We start from the raw sequence: 23104 nt of genomic DNA, 5'->3' as shown, positions 1-23104 counted from the left end.
AAATGAGTGTCTTTATACAAGTTTTACCTAGTGTGTGTATATTGCTGCTATATGTGAATTTATTGTCTTGCTTGGTTTTATGAAAGGCTGATGATGACATCGAAAACGTGTCGAATCCCGGTACCTTCATAATAATAAAAATGTTGTAGTATAATTTATGTGCAACAGTTTTGTATGTATTAAAAAGGTGGATTTCCTTACATTACAATTACTTGTGTGATTCTCAGTTCAATACGGAACGATCATGAAGAATTTAACTTTAGCATTTATTGAAATCATCCATTCCAGTTATTTCCTTAATATGACGAAGATTTTTACCTGGAGACCGTGAAACATTATTTCCACAGATCAGAAAAAAATATTTTGCTTGATTAACAATCCTCTTGTCAGTTCTCCCCCCTACTTCACACACACGTGCTACGTCCTCCTGCACTTTGGCAATATCGTCCACTGGCCTGCCAACTTCCGTCTCAAGCAGGAACCAGCTGTGCACCTAGTAAATTATCTCCCCTGCTTGTCTATGCAATGCTGCACGCTTTGTACCTTCTTCTCTGCCATCTCACAGTTGATCATCATCAATGACTATAACAAAAAGAATAACACTCGAGCAATGGAAAAATTCATTTAAAACTGACAAAGTGGAGAAATATCACTGAAACTTGAACCAGCACCTTACAGAGTGGTCACCAGGCTATTGGATGAATGTCACATTGTTTTCCAAGGCACACATCAGGCCAAGTGTCTTCCAAAGTGGTGACTGCTTTAGCAGCACACTGACTAAACGTATATGTGGCCACCGCTGTACTGCAAATCCCCAACATAGATCATCCTGTCCTCATTCACAACAGGCACCATCAGACCAACCCTGTTTGACAATTGTTTCACAGTTAAAGTCCTCAAACATTTACCCCCTCCCTACTTCCCACCCTTTCGCCCTTATAGATTCTGAAGTTGCACATCAATTGGTGCCCAGGTCCAGGGAAGCACCCAGCCTTAAGATGAGATAACCGCTCTTTTTTTCCATTCTCTTGTCTGTCTATCCTTGCATTTCCCTCATCTCACATCATGTCTACTTGCCTAAAATGACCATTATCATTCTATCCTCCACTGATGAAGGCTGCAGCCAAAAATTTTGAACCCATGTATTTTTATTTTAATTTATACTCTATCATCGTGGTCTTACATGGCAAATCACTACTCTCCATTTCATTTGTTTCTTAGACTTATATATATATATATATTTTGCTTCTGCTAGCTTTCTTACCTGAGCATTTATTGGAGAGGTAAAAGAAGGCTGCTATTCAGATTTCAGGATGGGGACGACTTGAGAGTAGGCGATCATCAAAAGAAGGGATATACCGAGCTCGATAGCTGCAGTCACTTAAGTGTGGCCAGTATCCAGTATTGCAAGAAATCAGCTTCATTTTCCGTATCAAATACTATTTACAAAGACTTAATAACAATAAAAAATCTTCCACCTTTTTGATACTTATATTTCTATTTTGGCAAATCAATTAATCATACACAGTACATGTTTCGTTCTTTCTTAGAACATCTTCAGCTGTTTACATTGCTTAGGTGATTCAATAAGTTTATCTGTTTAAGAACTTTCTAATCAGGTACCTTATTTCTTCTTAAATACTATGTAAATTTAAAATAAATAAAATGAATTGAAAGTAATGATGGATGGTTGAATGGGGTAGTGAAATGAGAGGAAGATGGATCTAGTTATAGTTAGCCTATTTTAAAAAAATATTTCTATTCATTTGAACAGATGTTGTAAAAATGTTAAATATTTTAATGATAAAAGTTCCGGGGTTTCCGTGGAGCAGAAAGAGGTGAAAGAAGGTGCTGGTGTTGAATGGGTCTAACTACGATATCAAAAATTAATTTAAAACTTTAAATAAAGATTATATTTCTTTTAGAATCTCAAACATAACAAATTTTTCACTTATTGAAATAATAAGGTTACAGGTACAATGACAATTTCAAGAATTGGAAAACCCAAGACTCAGAACTTTAACAATTTCTGGGCTTCAAGCCCCTAGTTTAAAAATTTACAATTTAGCAAATGATGTATTATGTAGACAAGGACAGAAATCTCCTAATTCAAGAGCACTTTGCTCCAAAGTTTACAAATGTATAGCCTTTCAGAGGCACCCCTGCCTATTACAGGGAATTCACAATCTCAGGAAAGAACTTACATGCTCTCCAACATTAACGAATTTCTTACAGCCCGCTTGAGGTGACATTACAAAAACCTTACAATCTCTGGCCTCTAGGCACAATTTACACTTTAAATTTTCTTTTACACAGGGGTATCTATTACCCAACCTACTGGGCCTTCGTGAAAAAAGAACAGGTTAAATTAATGGCCCGAAACACAAACTGAATGGAGGCGGACCCTTGCGCTCCTAGATAATGAAGTGTAAAATCCTAACAGGGTTCTCGGCCCGATGATACAGGGGCTAATCCCAACCTACTGAGGTGACTCGAATGAAGGTTAATTTAATGCATTACAGGAATGAAAAACAGTTACAAAGTCTTAGTCACCTCAAACCAAGTTGAAGGGGAACTCGATAGGGTAACGCACTCTCTATCCCCGATTTACAGTTTTAAGAGTTTATGAAATTTCACATTAGCCGAAAGAAGGTTTACATTTTAGAAACCAGGAGGTTACATAATTAGAAATTTGAACTTTCCCCTCGTATAAGTCTGCGAATGTAGCTACAGAAAAATAAGACTGATGGTCATTACCTTGGCTGATGGACTCAAAAATACGGTGACCCAAAGACAAGGTAGCCAGAAAAGCTGCAGCTTATATATACAAGGGGACGGTTCTAGAGGGTTCTGGACTAATCTGGACACACCCTCTCAATTTTATTGACAGAATCAAAAAGTTACACCCAAAAACCAACAAGAAGCCTGTGATAGGCTGAAGAATGATTAGAGAAAAATAGTGATTGGTCAAATTCAAAAACTGGTGGAATGAGAGAGAAGTGTTGCAAACCTAGAAATATATAAAAAAAAAACAAATGAACAATAATTTAGATGGGAAAAATAAGAACACAAAACTTCTTTAAATCACTAATTCTTCCGTCTTGCACCAGAGTACATGATCGCAGTTTTTTGTAGAGACATCTATGGAGAAAAGTTCAAACATCTTGATGTACACCAAAACAAAATAAATCCAATCAGTTTAGAAAACTTAGAAATGACAAACATCTCAATTATTCAGTAGTGACATCTTATGATTAATGTCCCAACTTCATGCAGTAGCAATTTCACGTTTTGTTCGATAGATAAGAGTTCTTTATGGCGCTTCTTTTGAATGTTCGGAGTTGAGGTGTACCTCCTGGTACAAAAAATGTGATGGATGGTTGAATGGGGTAGTGAAATGAGAGGAAGATGGATAGCCTATTAAAAAAAAATTATTTCTATTCATTTGAACAGATGTAAAAATGTTAAATATTTTAATGATAAAAGTGCTGGAAAAATTGCTACAACATCTGTTCAGATGAATAGAAATAATTTTTTTAAATAGGCTAACTATAACTAGATCCATCTTCCTCTCATTTCATTACCCCATTCGACCATCCATCATTGTTTTTAATTCATTTTATTTAATTTATATTAAATGTACGTAGTATTTAAGAAGAAATAAGGTACCTCATTAGAATGTTCTTAAAAAGATAAACTTAGTGAATCACCTAAGCAATGTAAACAGCTGGAGATGTTCTAAAAAAGAACGAAACATGTACTGTGTATGATTAATTGATTTGATAAAATGCAAATATAAGTATCAAAAAGGTGGAAGATTTTTTATTGTTGTGAAGTCTTTGTATTCAGTATCCAGTAATCGGGAGATAGTGGGTTCGAGCCCCACTGTCGGCAGCCCTGAAGATGGTTTTCCGTGGTTTCCCATTATCACACCAGGCAAATGCCGGGGCTGTACCTTAATTAAGGCCACGGCCGCTTCCTTCCACTTTCTAGGCCTTTCCTATCCCATCGTCGACATAAGACCTATCTGTGTTGGTGCGACATAAAGCAAATAGAAGAAAAAGAAAGAAAAAAGGATACTGACATTCTGAGAATCAAAGTGGTGTATGGAGGGGAGGTAGATAACTATTGCTAGCATAGAGAATTGGCTATTGTTGATATGAAATATGAAGGTGGAAATATAAAATAAAAAGTAATCTGGTTTATAAATGTGTTTGATGTTCTTATTAACTAGAACTGACAATTGTTTGTCCTCTCCTTGGCCATTACTTTGCAATACTTTATAAATTCTTGGTGTCTTCAAGTTCAGGTTTTTCCATATCTAGTTGGAACATGGGTCTGTATTTCTTGTCAGCTGTGAAAACTCTCTTAAAAATAAAGTTCCGAATTCCACTTCTCTTTCAGTAGTGTTTCTTTTCTATCAATCAATCAATCAATCAATCAATCAATCAATCAATCAATCAATCAATCAATCAATCAATCAATCAATCAATCAATCAATCAATCAATCAATCAATCAATCAATCAGTCAATCAGTCAATACTGATCTGCATTTAGGGCAGTCGCCCAGGTGGCAGATTCCCTACCTGTTGTTTTCCTAGCCTTTTCTTAAATGATTTCAAAGAAATTGGAAATTTATTGAACATCTCCCTTGGTAAGTTATTCCAATCCCTAACTCCCCTTCCTATAAATGAATATTTGCCCCAATTTGTCCTCTTGAATTCCAACTTTATCTTCATATTGTGATCTTTCCTACTTTTACAGACGCCACTCAAACTTATTCATCTACTAATGTCATTCCATGCCATCTCTCTGCTGACAGCTCGGAACATACCACTTATAATACCAATATAAATGGTCCGTTATTGGACATTATAAATTTTCCAGCTAACTCATTCCTGGTTGCCAGCATTTTGCCCTCGTGTTTTAGGTTGGGCTCATCAGTTGGTACTTAGCACACCTACCAAGATGCTGGCTAGTGCATATCATGGAGGCCACTGCATAGGCTACTTGGAGCCACCGGCAGTGCCAATGCACTATGAGAGACTTTGTCTCATTACCAAAAATGGATGCCTGCTTGGCTATCAGATTATATAGATGTTGATTCCCATAGGGAATCTGGAATATTTGTGCCGAATGATTAAATTTATAATACCAGTATAAACGGTCTGTTATTGGACATTATAAATTTTCCAGGTAACTCATTCCTGGTTGCCAGCGTTTCGCCCTCCTGTGCTAGGTTGGGCTCATCAGTTGGTACCTAGCACACCTACCAAGATGCTGGCTAGTGCATACCATGGAGGCCACTGCGTGGGCTACTTGGAGCCACCGGCAGTGCCAATGCACTATGAGAGACTTTGTTTCTTTACGAAAAATTGATGCCTGCTTGGCTATCAGATGACATAGATGTTGATTCCCATAGGGAATCTGAAATATTTTCTGCATCCATTATATCATTTCTCAGCCATGATTCAACTCCTATTACAATATCTGGTAAATATCTATCTATTAAATTACTTAATTCTATTCCTTTCTTTACCATACTTCTACAGTTCAACACTAACATTTTTATGGTATCCCTACTTGACTTCCAGATCTCTGTACCCTTATCACCACTCCCTAGACAGCCCCGCTTCCCTGAATGTACCTCCCTATTACCCTTCCAAACAAATTTCCTAACCTGCTTCACATCTGTACTAGTGTAATTTATTCTTTATAGTTTTTTTATGCCTGCTGTCATTTCTTGATGGATACAGTACTTTCGCATCCATCTCTTGGCACAGGCCAGAGTAAAGTGTAGCTTCCACCGAAGTCCCAGTCTCATCCATGGCTGTGACAATATGGTAGCTGCTGGGGTATGGGTGGTGCTGAGTAATGACATTCATTGTATACGAGTGTTATGAAAGGTGTTGCTCATAGTTTCAGTCGTGCTGCAATAGTACTTTCTGACCCAGTGAGGAAGGCAATGGCAAACTACCTCACTCCTCATCTTGCCTAGTATGCCTCATTTTGGTGCTGCCATTGGTTTTTGGGGTTTCCTTATAACCGCATTATCTTTGGTGGTACTATTTGAGGATCCAACCAGTCTCTGGGCTGATGACCTAACAGACAGACATGGTTTGTTTATGTTAATTGCATGCTACAGGACCTTGAGTGTGGCTAGTGAAACTAGGTAAAACATTTGTACTCTCTGTTAATTCTTGTTGATACTTTACTTATCAAAACCATTACTGAATAAATTTCCAAAAATGAAGTAGTTTTGTGACTAGCTGAGGTTTTATTTTATTACCTCCCTTTTGATAGTAGGATACTTAGTATCCTGTTGTTGCATGGTGATTATCATGCATTTAGTTGAGCTCCACAGTTTAGATAAGTAATAAAGGTTTTGTTGTGGAATTTTCAGTGGTGCGTGACTTGGATGGTCACATATACTTCCGAGAAAATGAAGGACGGTTGCTTGCTGGAGGCTTTGAACCAGTAGCAAAACCTGCATTCGAAGATGGTAGTATACCAGGTAATTTTTAATCATGGAAAATAATCCTATATCTCAATGAAAATGTGACCACACAAAATAGAAAAATGTAGACACCAGGATGATTAACTTTCAGTTAAATACAAATTTAAAATGATAGCAAAATAGCTGCAACCTCAAAATTTCAGGTCGTGTCCAATGTTTTGGGAATCCAATTGTGATGGTAGGCCTTACCACACCCACATCTATTAACATACTACTGAGGAAGGAATAAACTGGATACTTAACAAAAAAAAAAAAAAGATATATCTAACATATAGTTTATACAAAAATAACTGTACTAAAAAGTGCACTTTTCATACAGTGAACTTAACTACTGTTACTAAAATAAATGTGGCAAGATAATAACCTTTATAAAATGTTTACAATATTGCATTTGGTAAATGGTGGGTTTGAATCCCACTGTCGGCTGCCCTGAAAGTGGTTTTCTGTGTTTTCCCACTTTCACACCAGGAAAATACTGGGACTATACCTTAATTAAGGCCGCGGCCACTTTCTTCCCACTGCTAGCCCTTTCTTATCCCATCATCGCCAAAAGACCTGCCTGTGTCAGTGATGGGATAGGAAAGGGCTAGGAGTGGGAAGAAAGTAGCCGCGGCCTTAATTAAGGTACAGCCCCACTGTTTGCCTGGTGTGAAATTGAGAAACCACTGAAAACCATCTTCAGGGCTGTTGACGGTAGGGTTCAAACACACTGTCTCCCGAATGCAAGCAGATAGCTACGTGATCCAAACCGTACGGCCACTTGCTCAGTTTTATAAGTAGAGTACATTTTAACAGGAGCTCTGATCAGCTGTGTATGTAAATTTTACCAGTTTGTAATTTATGTAACTTAAATCACAACTTTGAATTTTCTTGCAGATACAGTCACGCAAACCAACAAAATTTATCTTCAACAATGTATAAGTAGGATATAATTTTTTTTAATTGTGATATTTTTCTAAATGTAAGGAACAAAATTTTCCAAATAGTGTATGTACAACCATAAGTTGGTTGACAAGAAGAAATTATTCTATTGTTTTCTGTTCTATTAACATTGGTGTTCATTATTAATGCATGTAAATATTTCACCACTGTAGAGTCTTCAGAAGATCGGCTGCTACCAGAAGACTGGGATCACTTTCATGTGCTACTAGAACAAATGCTTCACAGGATTCCTAGTCTTGGGGATGCAGTTCTTGAACGTCTCTGCAATGGGCCTGAGGCTTTTTCTCCAGATTGTAAGTGGATTGTTGGACAAGCACCAGAGGTAAACCAGTTTTAAAATTTGGGCCCTCACTTTTAATCTCTTTGAGTTCTGGAAACTGAAATAGCTTAGAATTAATGTGTGATATACCGTATTTACTCGTGTATTAGACCCCCTTGCGTATTGGACCCTCCTGGCTTTTCGAGACGAAGAAAATGAAAAAAAAAAAAAAAATCTTGCATACAAGACCCTCTCCCCAACATAATTTGTCAGAGAAGAACAACAATTCCACTTCGAAGTGTGTACAAGTCTTATTGCAGCTGTGATGACATCATAGAAATTTGTGAATAGTTTCGTCTGTACAACTCATGCAATGAAAACAAGCGTCAAAGTCATGTGGTACATCTGTGTTTCATAGTCAAGAAATGTCCGCCTCCGTAGCATAGGCCTACTGCAGTTCTGATGACGTCGCACAAATAGGTGAATAATTTTGTGTCTGACCTGTGCATTGCAAGCATGCATAAGTCATGCTATATGTCTGTGTTTTGTAGGTAAGAATGTCCACCAGCGTAATGGTTAGCACAATTAGCTGCCGTTCTCGGGAGTCAGAGTTCAATTCCTGGTACCGTACTGCCAGAGATTTACGAATGGCAGGAAGATTGATATGTGGTAAAAATGGTACATGTAACTCCCCTCCATTGGAGGCATGTCTAAAAAGAACTGCACCACCTCGGGATGAGAAAATGAGTTTACTTCAGTTGAGAAATATTCACGGTTGTTGCTATTAATATAGCAGGCAAGATCAATACAAAGCGATTGTTTAATATCTCATAACTCGAGCCAGTATAGGTATTTTTTGGAGAGAAGTAAGTTTAAAACGTGATAAAAACTATCTAATCATAACGATTGTTTTACTCGCCAACGTACCTAACAAATAATATTGATTTTATGTCCCCACTTACATCTAACGATTTTTGGAGACGCCAAACAAAACATACTAGGGAATGCGTTAATAAAAAAATGGAGTCTACAAACGTACAAAATTAAACATTATGATAATAAAACGTATTACCGCCACACCTGTAGGTATCCTTTATCTTTGATTGTATATATCCATAAATGCGACAAACTTTCCTGTTATTTATTTGTATTCTTTCCGTCATCGAAATTTTTGGCACACTCCGGGCAATAGCATACCCAACCTAAACAATGCAGTCTCTCTCATCATATTTACAGTTGTTTAGGTAAATCCTGTTATGATAAATGTAGAGAAAAAGCACGAAATATACTTAAAAATAAGGGTCTGGCTTTCAGCAGCCGCAGTTATCAAAAGAATGCTTCTAGTCACTATGTATTACATTTGGAAGTACAACTTGTAATATACGCTAGGTATTAGCTGGTGGTTTGGCACACTTTCTTACAGCGCGGCTTTATTCAGAAGGAGTGGCTTCTGCTACACATACACCATTTGGGAATATCAGAGACCATCTCCAGAAACCATTTGGGAATAGATTCACACTGTTTGGACCCTATAGTTGGGAACAAAACTATTTTTAAAAGGTTCAAATATACGGGACCTTGAATGCTCTTGATTGCAGTGCATGGCTGACGAGATGGCAGTGAAGATGATTTCACTTAGAATGACGACACGCCGGTAGCAGAGAAGTTGGCAGTGCAAAACGATAATTCAAATGAAGGCAGTGATCAGGTTTACTGTGTGGTAGGCCTGCTGCTCAACTGGCACAGAAAAATGATTGGCCATTAAGTTATTTTGTATGAGTATTGCATAATATAATACCCTTAACCCTTTTCTGTACGGGTCGAGTATGACGTGAGACGAATCTTCGTTGCGAGTTTTTATGACCGTATGCCCTTCCTGGCATCAACCTCATTAAAGGAATTAATGAGATGAAATGAATGATGTGATATGAGTAACTAAAACTGACTTTTACTTTATATGTAGACCTAAAATTCATGTTCACCATTTATTGCCTTTTTACATTCAGAAATACTGCCTTCCAATGAAAATATCCAATATAACTCAAATACATCCATAAGTTTGTTAAAGAATAGTGTATAATGTTTACATGTACAGTTTATAGCTCTTTATAGCCTAGAAGTCATGTGTTTGCCCCAGGGGAGTGCGACAGGCCTCGGCAGTCAGCACAATTCATATCGTCGCCGCAAGTTGGGGGCTTCATTCATCCCATCCCTGACCCGGTCATTGACTGGAAAACAGGTTGTAGGTTTTCATTTTCATTTTCAAGTCATGTGTTCACTGTACAAAATTTGAGGTTATCACATACTGTAACCTCCTTTACTTTTTTTGGCTGAAAATGTGGGGGAAAGGGGGTCTAATACGCGAGTAAATACGGTACTTCATACAGTGATAGTTGAACCATGTTTACTTCACAGAAGGCATTTCATACAATGAAAGGGAAAAGGATCTTGCGTACATACCATTTTTGTTAATTAACTGTGCCTCTTTCTTGTATCATATTACATACCTGCCAAGTATGTAGGATGCTAAAGGGCTTATTGTGTCACCTATTCAATACATATTCCGGTTTTTCCGTAAAATGTACAGATTTTGAATGTGTTTTACGGTTGTACGGATGAACAACGTTATTGTACGGATTTTGAATATCCGCGCTTGGTTTTGCTTTCTGCGGTCAAATCGGATTTGTTTGACTTTCAATAGTAGCTCGTAATACGAAATGCAGTGTTTGAAATTCGACCGGTAAATGTATTGATTATCACCGTGCTTTTGTCACCTGTTCGACCTCAATTGTTAATTCATTCACTGAGATGTTCCCAAACATGTACCAGGCTGTGATTTTCAAGAAAAGAAATCAGTGAAAAGTAGCAGGCTGTGAATTTATATAACAACTTTAGTAACTGCGTCATGCTTCGTAGCAGCTGTGGAAGGCTTTGTTTGTGTGTGGGGTGTCAGTAACACTGGCGGTAGTTCTAAAACTCGTGGAATTGTGTGACGAATTCTTAAGCGATTTAGTATTTTTAGTAGTGTTCGCAATGAGTTCAACTAAGAAACGATATCGGTCTTTTAGGAAGGCATATTCTGCTTAATTTCCTTGTTTTATACCATCACAGAAAGTGTTCCCCAGTGGTAAGTGGAAACAGATGAGCACTCATCAAGATGTAACTTTATGAAAATATTTAATTTCAGGGGTGATCATAACATATATTTGACTTGTATTAGTATTGTTTATAATCTCCCCCCTTGCCATCCTTTTTCATTATGTCTCAAGACTTGGGGACGCATGCGCGTGTTGTTAAAATTTTCTACTTTAGGATCTTCCGGATTTCTCTTTTTGGAAGTTGGCAGGTATGCATATTATTTTTGACGTTATCCTAAATCATTTTAAAAATATTTTGTTGTTTGAATTTTCAGTTCATGACATATTATATTCTGATAAAATTAAATCCTTTTTTGTTTGTTCAAGTCTGAATGATGCAAACCTGCTTGGTCTTCCTTTGTTGTCTTTGTTGTCCATTCTTTCCTCTCTAAGGTTGTCCTTATTGCACACCATTCTATTCATCATTATTTTTTCAAACATTTTAGTTTGTTGCCAGTCTATCCAACTAATTGAGGAATGACTTAACAGAGAATGGCATAATGTCATAAAATATGACATGATGTAATCTCAACAGAGAATGGTGCAGAGTTTAAAGTTCGAATGTATTGTGGATGTTTCTTGTTGGCATAGATAAATGTAATGATGTATCAACTATACCTGTCAAGAAAGCCAAGCAATTCGACTGAGGATTTTATCATGCTGACCACATGGCACTCCGTTGTCTTAGGTTAATCTGGCTTTTTGCCTCATACTTCATTTTTCTCTTGAATCAGTCCAGCTTCATGGCTGAGTACTCAACATCTTGGCCTTCGGTCCTCTCAGCCCCAAGTTCAGTTCCCAACCAGTTTTAGGGATTTTAATCTTGCACAGTCAATACCCTTGGCTCAAGTGTGTTGGTGCTGTCCCCAACATCCTTGCTACTCACATACTACATGCAACACTATTCTCCATCACTCTTAACACACAGTTTCTCCATGCACAGCAGATGGTGCCAACCCTTGTTGAAGGGTCTGCCTTACAAGAGCTGCACCAGGCCAGCAATAGCTGCACAAAATTATCTTTAACTCAGATTAGGTATTCAAACGTTCGGAGTAGGTTTTGTTCAATTTTTGTCTGTCTGTTCAAGACATCACAGGACAATACCTTAACAGAATTTCTTGAAAGTCGGTGTTATGAGTTCAGAGATAGTCGAATTGTGCTCTAGGCTATATAGTATTTAATATTATTATTATGTAGTAGTGTAGCTATATTTATGAAGCCAAATCAGGAAATGCAAACCTCTCTGTTAAGATTAGCCATATAGAAAAATTCTACATTTTAAAAGTTGTTTAACCTTTTCCTGTCCAACGTTGAGGTGACCTCGAGATCATGGTTTATTGTAACTGGTCCAATGTCGAGGTCACCTCGACATTTTGTTTAATTCTATTTAAGACGTTATTTATTGAAGTTCTTTTACCTCATTGAGGTCGATCGATATCCCTGAAGTTTCTAGAGCAAATTTTTGTGCACAGAGGAAGCCGTTCTGTTATCTCCATGTAAATATTACGAGATATATGTAGCCACGTATCGTCATGGTTACCCACGGCCTGTCAGCTGTGATTTGTTTACATTGAGTCGTGTGTTGTACGTGTGTTGTACTAGGCGTGTTTGTCTGTGAATGCGAATTGTCTCAGTTGAATTTGTGGTATAAAGGCAGCAAATATGAACGAAGAAGAAAAAAGTGTGCAAATTTATTTATTTAGACGGCAGCGACAATGGTTATTTATTTGAATCAGATGAAGAGTTTAGAGAGCTGTCAAGTGAAGATGAAGGTGTAGTGAACTCCAGCATAGCAAGCGAAACTTCAATGACTGGGCCTGTGCGTAAAAAGCATGGAATGATCCCGGGACCATCATATGCTGTTTCTGAAGATTCAGAAGAGGAAATTCCAGTGACTGCTACAAAAGCAAGAAGATGCACGAAGGGATTGAGCTGGGGTGGAGGAGGGGATATGGCACACGGCAATGATGACGCTTGTCAGGTCATTGTTGATCATTTGAGTAACAGTGATATTGAAAATACTTCCGCACATACAAATGGGAATGCAAACGACAAGTGTGTTTACCAGAATGTAACATTTCATGATAGTGAGCCTCCTAGACTTAAGTTATTCCTCAGGCCAGGAATCTAGAGCACTGCAGGTTCCTCCTAGCTGCATCACTCCACGTCAGTTTTTTAATGTTATTTTTCACTCCTGCACTGATGACTTTTGTGTAAAGCTGTATATAACTCACTAGACTCATGTTTATAGAATATAATTATAATTATAGTTACTAATAAAAGTTCTGAGTATAATCTGACTAGGTAGAAATGTACAAAATTAATTTGGACCAGACTGTTGGAACATGTGACAGAAAATTGGACTGCAGAGGGTTAAAATGTATTTTCTGATGCTTTATATTTCATGTGTTTTTATTGTATGGGGAGTAGTAACGGAGATATTTGTAAATATTCACAAATTTTGAAATATCTCTGGAAATATCACTTCCATCTAAAAAGAGAACATAACAAGAATGATAGAAAATCCAATTTCCATTCCTCTGGGTTTTATGCATTTGTTTCCAAACTAGCTATAATAATGGGGATATTCACAAATTTAGATTTTTCCCTGTCTATCATCAGAGAGATTGCTGATGTGGAAATATTGTTGAATCATCATTGTAAAGAGTGAACTAGTGATGGTGGGGGTTGCTGTCATGATTGTTTTGGGTAAGGCACGAAGCTACATGGTCATGAGCCTCTTATTGCTTATGAAGATGAGTATCGAATAGGAAGGAAGGAGTGAAGGAACCATTGCTCAAAGAATAAGGGAAAATTGAATCATAAAAGGAAGGAAAATGAAAGACTCTCAAAATCTCAGATGCCCTAATATCATTGAGCTGGAAGGAAAAAAAGTTATGGCTTACAATGTCCCAAGCCCATAAAACTGATCAACAATAACGTTATACTGGACTGACAACTGTTAAATGAGTTGTGCTCTGTGTCTCCACTGCTAGATAACGGTATTGTTGCAGTTGTACAAATCTTAACCTGGTGACAACAGGTTGAAAAGCAGGGGCACCCTCTCTCCAGGGATCATTAATATGGAGGTTCCTAACACTGAAGTCTTCAGTGGCACTTGCAGTGGAGAAGATAGACTTCGGAACAGTGTAGATGGTAGAAGGGGCAACTCAGTGCTCGGGTTCTAAGAGTAAAAGGTATACACTGATCATATATTATAGAAAGTCCTCAGTGGCGGACCAGGCACAGGGACAACTGAAGTTTGTCTGGCAGCTGTGAAGGCAGACGAAGGCTGCAGCAGTTTCAGAACTTCCAGCCACTCTAACTCTTATGCCACTGGGGACAGGTTTGGAGTCTGTCAAGGAATGAGTAATTGTTGATGTGAAGCAGCATTCCCATGGTAAAAGATATCACACACAGGCGTCTTCTGCTGAAATTAGTTAAGATCAACATACCAGTAGAAGTCCTGCGGTGATCGAGGAGTTGCGACAGGAACAGGATTGTGTAGTCTCCGAGCTCCTAGTGACAAACCTGCACATAGGCGACAAATGTGTGATCCAGTATAATGAGTCCGTTATTGGACATTATACATTTTCAGGCTAACTCATTCCTATTGCCAGCGTTTCACCCCAGTGTGCTAATTTGGGCTCGCCAATTGGTAAATAGCACACCTACCAAGATTCATGGCTAATGCATACTGTGGAGGCCATAGCATAGGGTATTTCAAGCTACCAGTAGTGCCAGTGCAGTATGAGAGACTTTGTCTCTTTTGCAAAAGTTGAAGCTTGCCAGCTGTCAGATGATATGAATATAGATTCCCTTAGGCAATCTGAATTTTTTTATTACAATCTACTTTATGCCGCACCGACACAGATAGGTCTTATGCCGTTGATGGGATAGGAAAGGGCTCGGAGTGGGAAGTGGCCGTGGCCTTATTAAGGTACAGCTCCAGCATTTGCCTGGTGTGAAAATGGGAAACCACTGAAGACCATCTTCTGGGCTGCTAACAGTAGGTTTTGATTGTACTATCTCCCAATTGCAAGCTGATAGCTGCATGACCCAAACTGCACAGCCACTTGCTCGGTCAATTGCAGAATTGAGAAGCTAATGATGGTGAAATGAATGATAGTGAGTGAAATTGGGTAAGAGGTGGAAGAAATCGTCTGTGGCCTACGAATAGGAACTGTTCTGGCATTTGCCTGGAAGTGAAAATGGGAAACCACAGAAAACCATTCTCAGGACAGCTGATGGTGGTGTTTGAACCTACGCGTCTCCTGAATGCAGGTTGTAGCTCCATAGCTGTAGTGCGTTAACATGCACGGCCACTTCGCTGGGTCTGTTCTTTTCTGTTCCACTGGCTATTAACAGTAAAGCATGATTTGACCTTTGATAAATGCTGAGTGATATTTCACTTTAACTGAGAGAATATAATGATTTATGTCCCTAGATCAAGTATTATACAACATAGTGTAGAAAACAAAGTGTTGAAATGAACCACATTTCTGGTATACTGGTATGTAAATTCTGTAGCATAATATGTGGTTGTTACATGTACATTAATTTCAAAATTGAGATCAATTTATTATATTTCACATATTCACTTTTCATCTGCTATTTCAGATTGAGAACTATTATGTAGCAGCTGGTATGAAGACTATAGGTATCTCAGCAGCTGGAGGTGTGGGCAGAGCTACAGCTGAATTGATTGTAAATGGTATCTCCTTATATGATATGTATGAAATTGACATTAGTCGGTTTCTTGGCCTTCACAATAATAGAAAGTTCCTACGAGATAGAGTGAGAGAAGTGCCAGGTAAGATTTCTATGAAATTATTTTTGTTTTGTCTCATTTTCTACTTGTCTACCTGGTAAAGTTCTGAGCAAATTTTCTTATATTTCCTGTAATATTAAATTTATTATCTTGATATCTAATTTATGTTATGCACTGATAATATAAGCTTATCGGACAGAAAATTAGTCACCCTAGTGCGCATGCACAGATGGATCGTTATGCTTGTACATATGGCACAGCGAACGATTTCCGTGCTCACCGCACGTGCACTGCTTATACATGAGCATAAGGCAGTAGCGATTAGTGAGACATTGATGTTGCAAGCGGACGGTGTACGTCAACATGCGTAAATGTAAGGATGTGACAGAGTGTCAAAAAGGGGCAATCGTGTTTTGCCGTGCCCATGGCCATATGGTGTGTGAAGTTGCTGGATTTGTTATTGTTTTGCAGCGGACTGTTCAAAGTGAATACAAGCAGTGGTGTACTACACATGGCCACAAAACATGACATCAGAATTATAGTCCGAAAAATATCCTGACTGAGAAGGACTGGAGACGCGCTTCATGGCTAGTGAATCAAAATCGCTTCCAAACCTAACAGGAATTGCTGCATTCATTAAATGAAGGTTCATCCCAACCTCTTAGTGAGAGAACATTCCAACGGGAACAGTATGCAATGAACATTTGGAGTCTATCACCTCACAAGAGGCCATTGCTTACAGAGGCACTTAAAGCTGTGCATCTTCAATGGGCTAGAAATCATCGAACGTGGAATGTTTATTTAAACATTCTGGACGATCGGGTGTTTCCTTTCAGTCAACATCTTCATTATGAGGATGCTAAAGACATCCCAATTTTTCAAGATGACAACAGCAAAGTTCATTGGGCTGGACGCATATGTGACTAGTTTTATGAACACTTCCCCACCCTATTACATCTCAGTTGGCCTAGAGAATCACCTGACTTGAACCCCATTGAAAATATGTGTGACATGTTGGAACAGCGGGTAAAACGCCAACATTAGCATCCCGGAAATTTGGTGGAATTGCATGATCTAATCCTCAGTGAGTGGCTTAATCTGGATGTGACTTACCTGCACAACCTTGTGGACTTACTTCCTAACCGAATCCAGTTGGTTACTTTTACATCTGGAACACCTTGGGGTAGACAATCAGTAGAACACACTTAATTTTAAAATGCCACATCGGCTAAGGAACGGACTGAAGTAGGTGTAGGTTACATTACGAGTGACGACTCCTGACACAACTGCCAACTCAAGACAGACAATTCACGACTAACGACTGACGATACAAGACTGCCTATACAAGACTGACAGGAGATAGAGGGAAGGCTGCGGCTGGGGGTGGGCTAGAGGGGAGTAGCCAATGCGGTGCTTTATTGAACCACATGACTTATGACGTATACAACGCTCCAGCCTGCGCTGGTAATACACTATTACAGCTGTTTGTACTCGCAAGGTTACATTCGTATTTTCTAGAAATAATATGAACACTTAACTGAATATATTACATTCCTTCCTCAAGTTTTTTAACAACAAAACATAGGTAATACCATACACTTGATTGGAGGACACAAAACACACCAATATATGCCACATACAAAAAGTGATTATATAATGAAACCAGCAACCATACAATTGAAAACTCAAATTAACATATACCTTGCCATACAGTACTATACAAAAATACAAAAGAGTGAGTAGGTCACTCTACTCTGGATTGAATCTTACAATAGGTTTCCTATCTCGAAGTGGATAATGTCTCGTTGCGACAGGCGACGTAACAGTTAGCTGTGCGGGTTGCAGAGATCGTCTGCTAGCTGCTACTGGGCTATGACGCGGTGATGAGACAGGTTGTGAAGGAGGAGAGGAGCGAGAAGTAGGGGAACTTTGTTGACACTCAGAGGCTGGTGTAAGCAGAGGAGCGGGTCGTGAGGGAAGGTCAACTAACTGTGACGTTCCTCGCTCAGAGCTAACAACAACTGGGCCTGACTGTAATCCTACTAGCTGGTCTATATGTCTTTTCCAAGTCAATCCAGACTTGAGTTGAATCAAATATGTAACTGGGCCTAGTCTATGCATGATTCTACCTTCTACCCATTTATCTCTTCCTCTGTAGTCTTCAGCTAACACTGGTTGTCCTATAGTTAATTGCCTAGTGTGACTACCTCTTGCATTAGTTATTTGTACGTCCTGTTTATTTACTATAGTTTTCTGCAAATTAAGTCTGATTAAATCCAATCTAGTTCTCAAAGGACGATTAAACATAAGTTTAGCAGGAGTTTCATTAGTAGTGTTATGTACAGCGTTACGATAAGCTATTAAAAATCTACTTAAAGCTAAATTTACATCTTCATGTTTAAAAATTGCACATTTTAAGCGTTTTTTCACAATTTTAACTGCGTTCTCAGCCTGTCCATTAGAAGCTGGATGATATGGTGCTATCAAAGTTTGCCTTATCCGGTTTTCTTTCAAAAATCGAGAAAATTCATCAGAAGAAAAGATGAGGGCCATTATCACTGACAGTGAGTTCAGGAAGACCAAATCTACAAAACATAGGACGTAATTTCTCAGTGACTTGCTTAGCTGAAGTTGAGTTTACAGTTTCAATTTCCAACCATTTGCTATGAGCGTCCATCTCAATCAAATACATTTTGCCTTTAAAAGGACCTAAAAAATCTACATGAAGTCATTGCCATACATTGGGTGGAAATTCCCATACGTGGAGTGAACTTCTATTAGGACTGTCTCTCTGGGCAAGACATGCTGAGCAGCTGCTAGCTACGGCTTCGATGTCCTGATCAATTGAAGGCCACCATAAGTACGATCTAGCTAATGATTTCATTTTAACTACTCCAAGGTGTCCACTGTGTAATTCATTTAACAAGGACTTTCTTAAGGACCTTGGAATTACAACCCTGTAACCCCACATCAAAATTCCTTGTTCTACAATTAGTTCAGCTTGCCTTTTAACAAAGTGGCTTAAAGTTGGATCTGGCGTAGTAGGCGATCCATACAACACATAACCAAGGATTTTGTTTAACTCCTCATCTTTTTGAGTTTCAATACGTATATCATTAAAGTTAATGGGAACATCAGATTCCATTATGCATTGTAAGTAACTATCTATGTACTCCACACTAACATCAACGTCCTGGATCTGATTGGCTGATACAGGTAGCCTAGATAAGCCATCTGCATTGCCATGGCATTGAGATTTTTTTTTTTTTTTTTTTGCTAAGGGCTTTACGTCGCACTGACACAGATAGGTCTTACGACGATGGGATAGGAAAGGCCTAGGAGTTGGAAGGAAGCGGCCGTGGCCTTAATTAAGGTACAGCCCCAGCATTTGCCTGGTGTGAAAATGGGAAACCACGGAAAACCATCTTCAGGGCTGCCGATAGTGGGATTCGAACCTACTATCTCCCGGATGCAAGCTCATAGTCATAACCTGATAGAAACAATGCATAGCGTTGTAATCAACCTGCTGCAAATGCTGGTAAACCTTTTTTAGGACCAAAAATTGTTAGAAGTGGTTTATGATCTGTACACAGAGTAAAATGTCTTCCCCATAAATACTGATTAAACTTCTTTACACCATACACAATGCTCAAGGCTTCTTTATCAATTTGGGAGTAGTTTCTTTCAGCTGAGTTTAAGACTCTACTTGCAAAAGAAAGTGGTCTCTCAGTACCATCTTTTTCTATTATACTTAAAACACTTGCAATGCCATAAGGTGATGCGTCGCATGACAACTTGAGTGGTAAGTTAGGGTTGTAATGTGCTAGTACCTGAGCTGAAACTAATTTTTCTTTGACTAATTCAAAAGATTTTTGACAAGCTGAATTCCAGTGAAAATCTGTATCTTTTCTAAGTAGCTGGTATAAAGGTGTAAGAACAGTAGCTACATTAGGAATAAATTTAGCATAGTAGTTCACAAGACCGAGAAATCCTTTAAGCTGTGTAACATCTTTAGGAACTGGAGCTTCAACAGCTGCTTTGACCTTATCACTGGCCGTAGCTAAACCATCTTTACTTATGACATAGCCTAAATATTCTAGACTGTCACAGAAAAACTTGCACTTATCTTTACCAACAGTCAAACCATGACTACTTAGGCGTTTACACACTTCTCGTAACCTTGACAAATGTTCTGCTGTATTTGCTCCTGTCACAATAATATCATCAAGAAATGAGGCCACACCAGGTATACTGTGTAGTATTTGTTCAATAACTCTTTGAAAAATACCCGGTGCTGACGAGATTCCATAACAAAGACGGTTGTAAGCAAATAACCCTTTATGTGTACTTATAGTACATAGTTTTTTACTTTCTTCCGCTAACAACAACTGCATGTACGCCGATGACAGATCCATTTTAGAAAACTTATCTCCTTTTGGTAAGACAACAAAGATGTCTTCAATCCTAGGCAGTGGGTGTCTATCTACTTCTAGAAAGGGGTTTAAAGTGACCTTAAAATCTCCGCAAATACGGATTTTACCATTCTTTTTTAATACCGGCACAATCGGAGTGGCCCATTCACTTGAGGATACTGGGGAAAGAATTTCCTCATCCACTAAACTTTGCAATTCTTGTTCAACCTTTTCTCTTAAAGAATAAGGTATTGACCTAGGTTTGTGGTACTTAGGTAATGCATCTGGCTTAAGGTTTAATTTTACTGGATCTCCTTTAAAACAGCCTAATTTACTAGTAAATACCTCTGGAAATTCCTTAAATAAGTCTTGTGCCAGGCTGAGTGGCTCAGACGGTTAAGGCGCTGGCCTTCTAACCCCAACTTGGCAGGTTCGATCCTGGCTCAGTCCGGTGGTATTTGAAGGTGATCACATATAACAGCCCCGTGTCGGTAGATTTACTGGCACGTAAAAGAACTCCTGCGGGACTAAATTCCGGCACCTCGGCGTCTCCGAAGACCTTAAAAGTAGTTAGTGGGACGTAAAACAAATAACATTATTATTATTACAAATAAGTCTTGTACTAATTTAGACTCTGCATTGGTTTTTATATTCGATAAGTTTACATTATTTACACTGCTGGGAATGCTTATAACAACTAGGAGCTCTTTAATCCAATCACGCCCCATAAGAGGATTAGATCCATTACTAATAACATACAATTCTAAACTCTTTTCCAGGGACTGATATTGAACATTTACTTCTAACTTCCCAACAGGCTTGATTTTCTCGTGGGTGTAAGAATTTAATACTAAGGCTGTGGGAATCAATTGTACATGACTTAAGTTAGCCTTGTAAAAATTTTCAGAAACAACAGATGCACAAGCACCAGAGTCTACTTCAAAATTAAATGGCTTTCCTTCAACAATCAAATTTTTTCTAATGTTACCTAACTGAGGTTGATTGAATTGATCATTTTCATCACACTGAAGAATGTTAGAAATATCATACACCTCATCACACAATTTTTCGTGACTAACAATAGGTTTATGTAAGTCTATATAATGCTGGTGAGGTTTAAGTTGGTTTCCCTGCGGATTCTTACTACCCTTAGAGAATGAAGAATTGTTTGTAGGCATGTTTGGTTTTACATGAAATTGAGACTTGCTCTTATGTTTTGACTTGCACACCCTCTCTAAGTGACCCTTCTTCCGACAAAAATTACAAATATATTCCCGATAACTGCACTTGGCAGTAGTATGACCACCTTTATAACCACAACAAAAACACTGAGGCACTTTCACAACACGCGATGACACATTAGGTACATTGGAGCTCGGAGAATGTCGTGTTGAAAACTGCTGCAGTCGGGGTGTGGGGTGGTAGGCCAAGGATACTGCATCCTTGTCAGTCACTTCCAACGATAACGCCAGCTGTTCCGCCTTCTGGAATGTGAGATTCTCCTCCGACAGTAGTCGTTTCTTGATAGATTCATTATGGATGCCACTGACTAATCTGTCCTGGAGATAATCAGGAAGCTTGTCCTCGAACTCGCAATACTTGGATAATTGCTTAAGTTGAACAATATATTCGGATACAGTTTCATGTTCCAATTGATCCCGGCTGCTGAATTTATATCTTTCCACAATAAAGGAAGGTTTAGGATGGAGATAGTCTTGGACAATTTGAACTATGGCTTCAAAGGATTTTTGAGAAGGTTTATCAGGGGTGACTAAATCTTTCAACAAATTGTAGGTTTTAACACCGACCACCGTCAGAAATGTGCTAACTTTTTTAGCATCTGGAATGTCATTGCACTGGACGTAAAGTTCAAAGCGTTCCACGTAGGTTGACCAAGTTTCTTCCGAACTGTCAAATGGTCCAATATTACCAATTAAGGACATGGCGTGATAGAAGTGAGCTAAAGTCGAAAAGGCAGCGAAAAAACTGTCGTTCATAGACATGGAGTGAAAGACATACCCAATATTACGTCGTGAGAAGAATGTTCGAGAGAACGGAGTGCACTATGTTGAGTCATGTAGTGTGGAACATACTAGAATGTTCTGTCGCCATGAGGAAGCGCTGGAACGTGATGACTTTGATCATTTACCTCGTCGCCAATTTTTACATCTGGAACACCTTGGGGTAGACAATCAGTAGAACACACTTAATTCTTAAAATGCCACATCGGCTAAGGAACGGACTGAAGTAGTTGCAGGTTACATTACGAGTGACGACTCCAGACACAACTGCCAACTCAAGACAGACAATTCACGACTAATGACTGACGATACAAGACTGCCTATACAAGACTGACAGGAGATAGAGGGAAGGCTGCGGCTGGGGGTGGGCTAGAGGGGAGTAGCCAATGCGGTGCTTTATTGAACCATATGACTTATGATGTATACAACGCTCCAGCCTGCGCTGGTAATACACTATTACAGCTGTTTGTACTCGCAAGGTTACATTCGTATTTTCTAGAAATAATATGAACACTTAACTGAATATGTTACAGTTACCAAGTCCAGAGGTGGAGTTACATGGTATTAAATGATACTTGTAATGATTTCTCCATGGGTGACTTATCTTTTGTCCAGTGAGCCTACATATACTACAGTAAAGTCTCGATTATCCGACCTAAACGGGACCTGGAGTATGTCGGATCAGCGAAAATGTCGGATAATACAGAATTATTTTGAAAATTAACTAAAACAAACAGGAAGGCCAAACTGTATTACTAAAACAATAACATGTTTTACAGCACTCTATTTATTGAATTATCAGTTCAATTGTACAGTACATGCAGTATTGAACGAAAACGTTCCAAGTATCTTACGAAAAGAAACTTGCCAACAATCAAGGATGAAAGGAGTTTCCGCCGATATTTCCTCTTCAGTGTTTCCAACACACCTTGGCCCACTGCCTGGCATAACGACGTCACGTTAGGAGGGAGGAACATGAATTTGATATCACCACTTCTAAGTTGCTGTTCATTTGGGTGTGACGGAGCGTTGTCTAGTTGAAGAA

General features: G+C 38.7%; 1 protein-coding gene across 2 annotated transcripts in view; it reads left to right on the top strand.

Annotated features, from left to right (window-relative positions):
• The window catches only part of LOC136862737 (pyruvate dehydrogenase phosphatase regulatory subunit, mitochondrial), a 372304-nt gene that overhangs the window by 78156 nt on the left and 271044 nt on the right, over positions 1–23104 (top strand). For both annotated transcript variants that reach the window (XM_067138964.2, XM_067138965.2), the window contains exons 5-7: positions 6404–6514; positions 7612–7781; positions 15476–15668. In XM_067138964.2, the coding sequence (XP_066995065.1) occupies positions 6404–6514; positions 7612–7781; positions 15476–15668 (474 nt within the window). The remainder of the gene's footprint in view (positions 1–6403; positions 6515–7611; positions 7782–15475; positions 15669–23104) is intronic.

This window comes from Anabrus simplex, chromosome 2 (assembly GCF_040414725.1).
Source record: "Anabrus simplex isolate iqAnaSimp1 chromosome 2, ASM4041472v1, whole genome shotgun sequence".
Classification (NCBI taxonomy): domain Eukaryota; kingdom Metazoa; phylum Arthropoda; class Insecta; order Orthoptera; family Tettigoniidae; genus Anabrus; species Anabrus simplex.
The sequence above is the reverse complement of the archived record's forward strand: the minus strand, read 5'-3'. Positions and strand labels throughout refer to the sequence as shown.